The sequence below is a fragment of the Zea mays genome, chromosome 10, assembly GCF_902167145.1.
Source record: "Zea mays cultivar B73 chromosome 10, Zm-B73-REFERENCE-NAM-5.0, whole genome shotgun sequence".
Taxonomy (NCBI): Eukaryota; Viridiplantae; Streptophyta; class Magnoliopsida; order Poales; family Poaceae; genus Zea; species Zea mays.
The window spans coordinates 122829830-122836301 of NC_050105.1; the positions used below are offsets into that span (position 1 = coordinate 122829830).

General features: G+C 57.2%; 1 protein-coding gene across 1 annotated transcript; it reads left to right on the plus strand.

Annotated features, from left to right (window-relative positions):
• Positions 1-720: 720 nt before the first annotated feature.
• lox7 (linoleate 13S-lipoxygenase7) lies at positions 721-4864 on the plus strand. The gene is made up of 7 exons (NM_001361937.1): positions 721-1227; positions 1681-2211; positions 2456-2779; positions 2909-2994; positions 3169-3581; positions 3677-3943; positions 4025-4864. The coding sequence occupies exons 1-7, from the start codon at positions 741-743 to the stop codon at positions 4776-4778; spliced, it is 2862 nt and encodes a 953-aa protein (NP_001348866.1). The 5' UTR covers positions 721-740; the 3' UTR covers positions 4779-4864.
• The last annotated feature ends 1608 nt before the right edge of the window (positions 4865-6472 follow it).

A 6472-nucleotide genomic window follows, 5' to 3' on the forward strand; every position in this document is an offset into this window, starting at 1 on the left:
TGTCTGAATCACGGAATCAGCAACCACACACGTAAGAGTAGTAATGGATCACATTATGGTGTGTTTGGTTTGTGTAATCACTCTATGTTTCATGAGGTGATGCATCATAAGTTCATTCCATCAATTTTGGTGGAATCAACTCACTCCTCATGTATATACTAATTATTAGCTTATGAGGAATGGGGTGGTGATGGATCAACTCATTCTATTATACAAACCAAATAAAAAGGTGAGGAGTGATAAAAAGATGGATCACTTTATTCCTCAAACCAAACACTCTAAATATTTCTTTACAATTTATTAAGATTCTAAATAAAATTTAATTTAAAAATAAATAAAAATAGATTCTAATTATATAGCACATTGTCACTCCTGCGCGCGCGCGCCGTGGGACGGGCCATCGTTGTCCGAATCACATGTGTCGAAGCCTCGGCCCCGCAGCTCCGAGCCTCCGACGCCATATTTTCTCCGGTCGCGTACGACGCATGCAACACGTGTGCGGCCAGCGCAGGAATTCGCGTCGCTGCGCCTTGCGCGTCCGTCCAGCCGCGCCGAGCCCGAGCTCGTCGCATCGGTTGCTGCTCGTGCGGACCCCATCGAGTCCTCACTTACTCCTACAGTCCTACTTCCCTGAGCGGCGTCCGAGCCGGGCGGCGCGTCTATATATTCTGCTGCTCCCACTAGCTCGGAGCTCGCGGCCACTGCCCACCTTAAAAAAAACAGTCGGATACGATCCGCGAATGCGAGCTGTTTTGAACGGCGATTTGTCTTTTTGTTCTCCAGCGCGCCAGCCAACCTTAACTGCTACGATCGATCGAGGGGAGGAAGTTTCTGGAGCTCTAGTTCTGCCCATGGCGTCGGCGATGGAGCTACTGGGGAGATCGTTCGCGCCGGGCCATGCCGCCGCGGCGCCGAGGCGGGGAGGCGGGCCCTGCTTCGCGGCGGTCGGAAGGGAGGGGAGTGGTGCGCACAGGAGGAGATCGTCGTCGTCGTCGTCGCTGAGGTCGACTGCGCCGGTGGACGCGCTGGCCGAGCGAGTCGTGGCGCCGCCGGAGAGGGCCGAGGCGGTCCCGCCGGAGCCGAGCGTGGCCGCGCGGGCCGTGGTCACCGTGCGGCGGAGTCGGAAAAGGGACGCCAAGTGCCGGGTCGCCGAGCGGCTGGACGCGTGCGCCGACTGGGTCGGCCGCAGCGTCCTCCTCGAGCTCATCAGCACCGAGACCGACCCAAGTAAGAAGAAAGACTTGCGTGGTTCCGTCTCCACCGTCCCCGCCGCCGCCGTGCCGCACCGCGCGCGCGCGGTGGCATGGAATTCCAATGCGCATCCAGCGTTGCGTTGCATCTTCGAATTGTATTGAGCTAGCACAAATCGGTTCCTTCCTTCGTTCTCTCTTTCCCTTTTCTTGTCTCGTCGTCGTTTCCCATTCACTCCTTCACCTTCATGGAACCCGCGGCGAGAATATTCCAGCTGGTGCGCCTTGACGTCTGGGTCCTTTGTCTCCGAGTCGCCATTAATTTCCAAATAGACCATCACGTGGAGCTGTCTGTCTCTCTTTTTGTGATTTGTGCCAAAAGCTGCCGCCTTCTCCGTCTCGGCTGCATCGAAACGAAAATGGAGTTACGCAATCATGCCAGGCGAGGCGAGGCATTAATCTGACCGGACCATCTCTGAAACGGTGGCAGGAAAAGGGGGGCCAAAGAAGAGCAGGCGGTCGGCGCTGGTGGGCTGGTTTGGGGAGAAGGACGTGAAGGCGGAGCGGGTGGTGTACACCGCCGACTTCAACGTCGACGGGTCCTTCGGCGAGCCGGGCGCGGTCGCCGTGCTCAACCGGCACCAGCGCGAGTTCTTCGTCGAGAGCATCGTGGTGGAGGGCTTTCCCTCCGGCCCCGCGCACTTCACCTGCTACTCGTGGGTGCAGCCCACGCGCGTGCACCGCGACCCGCGCGTGTTCTTCACCAACAAGCCGTACCTGCCGGCGCAGACGCCGCCGGGGCTGCGGGAGCTCCGCCGCCTGGAGCTCAGCGACCTGAGGGGCGAGGGCGCTGGCACCGGCGGCGAGCGCAGGACCACCGATCGGGTGTGGGAGTACGACGTGTACAACGACCTCGGCAACCCGGACATGGGCGCCGAGTTCGCGCGCCCGATCCTCGGCGGCGACCAGCAGCTGCCGTACCCGCGCCGGATGCGGACGGGCCGGCCTAAGACCTTCACAGGCAAGCCTCCGCTTCTTCCCCCCCCCCCCCCCCCCCCCCCCCCCCCCCCAGCTCACTGTTCAGTTCTTGTCACCACCGCCATCCGCCGCCCCATACATTCCGCGACAGGAACAGTACCGACCGGGCATGGCGGAGGGCGTAGCGGTCGCCGTGGCCGTCGCCGTCGCGCGTCGCTTTCGTATCGAACCCACACGATCGCGGGCGACGTTGACCGACGCTAACGTTTCCTCGTCGGCGCTTGCAGACGACCGCGCGGAGAGCAGGGTGGAGTACCCGGAGCCCATCTACGTGTCCCGGGACGAGGAGTTCGAGGAGGGCAAGAACGAGATGCTGTCGGAAGGCGCGCTCAAGGCGCTGCTCCACAACTTCATGCCGCTGCTGGTGAGCTCCGTGTCGCCGGACTTCCGCGACTTCGCCGGCTTCCACGACGTGGACAACCTCTTCAAGGAGGGCCTCAGGCTAAAGCAGGCCCTGCAGGACCAGCTGTTCCAGAAGATCCCCTTCGTGCGCAAGGTCCAGGAGAACAGCGAGGGCCTCCTCCGCTACGACACGCCCGACATCATCAAGAGTAAGCGACGCGACCTCCTCCTCCGTCCACGATCCATGGAGATCCGATAAGATACGGAGCAGACAGTGTTGTATTGTACTCTTGCTGTCGTTTGATTTTTTTTTTCGTTCCCGCCCTTCCGTGTGGCAGGAGACAAGTTTGCTTGGCTGCGGGACGACGAGTTCGCGAGGCAGGCGCTGGCTGGCATTAACCCCGTCAACATCGAGCGCCTTCAGGTATCCATGCCAATCACACGCCCAACACGCCGCGGACACTGAAACCGCACGTCCACCTCTCTCCACGGCCCCGGCCGTTGGCCCGTTGCTGTCAGCGGAGTGGAGTGGAAAGACCCCGCCGCCCGCGGTGCTTAGCGCGCGCTCACCGCCGTTCGTTTCTCGTGTCTCTTCCAGGCGTTCCCGCCGATGAGCAAGCTGGACCCGGCCGTGTACGGCCCGCCGGAGTCGGCCATCACGGAGGAGCACATCATCGGGAGGCTCGACGGAATGTCGGTGCAGCAGGCGCTGGAGGACAACCGGCTGTACATGCTGGACTACCACGACATCTTCCTGCCGTTCCTGGACCGGATCAACGCGCAGGACGGGCGGAAGGCCTACGGCACGCGCACGCTCTTCTTCCTGACGGGCGCGGGCACGCTGAAGCCCATCGCGATCGAGCTGCGCCTCCCGCCGATGACCGACGGGTGCGCGCGCGCCAAGCGGGTGCTCACGCCGCCCGCCGACGCCACCAGCAACTGGCTGTGGCAGCTCGCCAAGGCGCACGTCTGCTCCAACGACGCGGGCGTCCACCAGCTCATCAACCACTGGTACACACATACTGCACGACGCTGTCTGCCAGTCTTGCAGGACGACCGAAGTCGTTGTTGGATTCGACTAATCATTGCGCTGCATGCGTGTGCAGGCTGAGGACGCACGCGTGCATGGAGCCGTTCATCATCGCTGCGCACCGGCAGATGAGCGCGATGCACCCCATCTTCAAGCTGCTGAAGCCGCACATGCGCTACACGCTCAAGATCAACGCGCTGGCGCGGCAGATCCTCATCAACGGCGACGGCGTCATCGAGTCCGGGTTCACCCCTGGCCGCTACTGCATGGAGATGAGCTCGTTCGCGTACCGGGAGCTCTGGCGGCTCGACCAGGAGGGCCTCCCCGCCGATCTCATCAGAAGGTACACAAAAACACCTGGAATGGAAATTAAAATCGGAAGTACGAGCCGCAGGCTGACATGGTGTGTGTTCCCTTGTCACAGAGGAATGGCCGTGGAGGACCCGACGAAGCCGCACGGTCTGCGGCTGCTCATCGAGGACTACCCGTACGCCACCGACGGGCTGCTCCTCTGGTCGGCCATCACGCGGTGGTGCGGCGCCTACGTGGCCACGTACTACCCGTCGGACGAGTCGGTGCAGGCCGACACCGAGCTGCAGTCGTGGTACACGGAGGCCGTGCAGACGGGGCACGCGGACAAGCGCGGCGCGCCGTGGTGGCCGCGCCTGACGACGCCCGGGGACCTGGCGTCGCTGCTCACGACGCTGCTGTGGCTGACCTCGGCGCAGCACGCGGCGCTCAACTTCGGGCAGTACCCGCTGGGCGGCTACATCCCGAACCGGCCGCCGCTGATGCGGCGGCTGGTGCCCGCCGAGGGGGACCCGGAGCACGCGCACCTGGTGGCCGACCCGCACCGCTTCTTCCTGTCGGCGCTGCCCGGCCTGACGCAGGCCACCACGTTCATGACCGTCATCGACACGCTGTCCACGCACTCCGCCGACGAGCAGTACCTCGGGGAGCGCCCCGACGAGGCGTGGACGGCCGACCCGGCCGCGCTGGCGGCCGAGCGCGAGTTCGCGGACGAGGTGCGCCGCGCCGAGGAGGAGATCGGCCGGCGCAACACCGACGCGGGCCGCCGCAACCGCTGCGGCGCCGGCGTGCTGCCCTATGAGCTCATGGCACCCACGTCCGGCCCGGGCATCACCTGCCGCGGCGTCCCCAACAGTGTCACCATTTAGTCTTCTCGCTTGGGCGGACAGCGGAGATGATCTCGAAGCGAATTTTTTCCATTCATTGTAATCGGGCGGGGAGAAATCTAAAAGCAGAAGCAAATGGTTTTGGGAACGTATCCTGTGAGCACAGGTCTTCCGTGCGCACGTGAGCATTTTAATTGGGAACAATTGGATCTATACCATTAAAAGATCCAAACTTTAGATATATACCATGGACCCCACATGTCATTGACTCATGTGGACCCATATGTAAGTGAGATAGTAATAGTATGGATCTAAAGTGGTGATCTTTTAATGGTATGGATCCAAATTTCCCTAATTGGGAAGCCTTCATCTCTAATCCAACATTCAGTGCCTCTTTTACATCTAACCCCTCCCACCTCGGCCACTTAGCCCATAATTACTTTACTAATCACCCCCCTGACGTGGTACAGAGACCAGGATCGTGACGGAACGACCAAGTGCGCCTGTACAGCATCTGCATCTGTACACCATCTCAGCCGCCCTCTGTACAACATTGTACCTCATAATCTCACACACCAGGTGCTGTCCAGAATTAACACAAATATTGAATTTGGAATTTCAACTAAAAGCTTATAATTGTTATGAAGATGCTCCATACAGGTACTAACAAGAAAAGTTACGAAATAACTATGTTCATGTATCTGAACAGAAATTACATAAATCATGCATCTACAGAACATGTGGTTCTTGACAGTCATTCTTTCGTTTTCTTGTCTTAGGTAGTTCTCTGGATTTTTTTATCCTTTTACTCCTGGTCTCTGTACGTCAGGAGGTGATTAGTAAAGTGATTATGGGCTAAGTGGCCGAGTTGGGAGGGGTTAGAGGTAAAAGAGGCATTGAACGTTGGTTTAGAGATGAAGGCTTCACAATTAAAATGCTTACATGCGCACGTAAGGCATGTGCTCATAGGATATGTTTCCAATGGTTTTTGCTTCAGTTCTCCCCGATCTACAAACAGCCATCGATTTGGGGTCCGAACATGTGGAGTTTGAGCTTCGACCAGGGGGGCGAGACTGTGAGTAACTGAATGGGTGTAAATAATTTGTTGTACAAAAAAATCAATGGGATATAGTGATTATAGAGTTCTCTGGATAAACTAATGTCTCTGTTTTCGTCAAACACTACGTCACTTTTACCTGCGACATTTTGCAGTCAAGATTTCGTTTGAACAGATCGGTTTGGATCAACGAAGCTTACGTACTGTCTGAACTATTGAATGCGTCAAATAATGGACCTGTTTGGTTCAGCTTTTTTCTGACCAGCTTTTCTGAGAATCTGGCTGTGTAGAGAATCTGACTGTGTAGACAATCTGAGTATTATTAGGATTACGTGTGGAGAAAGATAAATGTGTCCTTTAAGACTTAGGATGTAGAAAGTGACAGATTACTACTATTGCAACAACTCAACCGATTATGTGTTTATGTTGATTTTAAATGGTTTTTAACCAAACGAATTTTATAGAAGCTGACTGAAAAGCTAAGCGTTTGACAGTCCGCAGCAGCTTTTGGTGGCCAGAAGCTCTAAAAAGCTGAAACAAACAGGGGCAATATTGAACTGATGAATGCGTCATACAAAAAGATGGAAGTGACGCTACTGAAAGATGCTTTATTGCCATGTATCCAGATCAATTTAAGCCAATTTTGCGTTTAGTGATTTGTTTGTAAGTCAATTCAAGC

What these genes read in the sequence shown, in the direction of transcription:
- lox7 (NM_001361937.1), top strand. Translation starts at nt 741, where the DNA reads ATGCGAGCTGTTTTGAACGGCGATTTGTCTTTTTGTTCTCCAGCGCGC. An exon ending in TCAACATCGAGCGCCTTCAG is followed by an intron (nt 2,995 to 3,168) that starts GTATCCATGCCA and finishes TGTCTCTTCCAG; the next exon opens with GCGTTCCCGCCGATGAGCAA. An exon ending in CCCGCCGATCTCATCAGAAG is followed by an intron (nt 3,944 to 4,024) that starts GTACACAAAAAC and finishes CCCTTGTCACAG; the next exon opens with AGGAATGGCCGTGGAGGACC.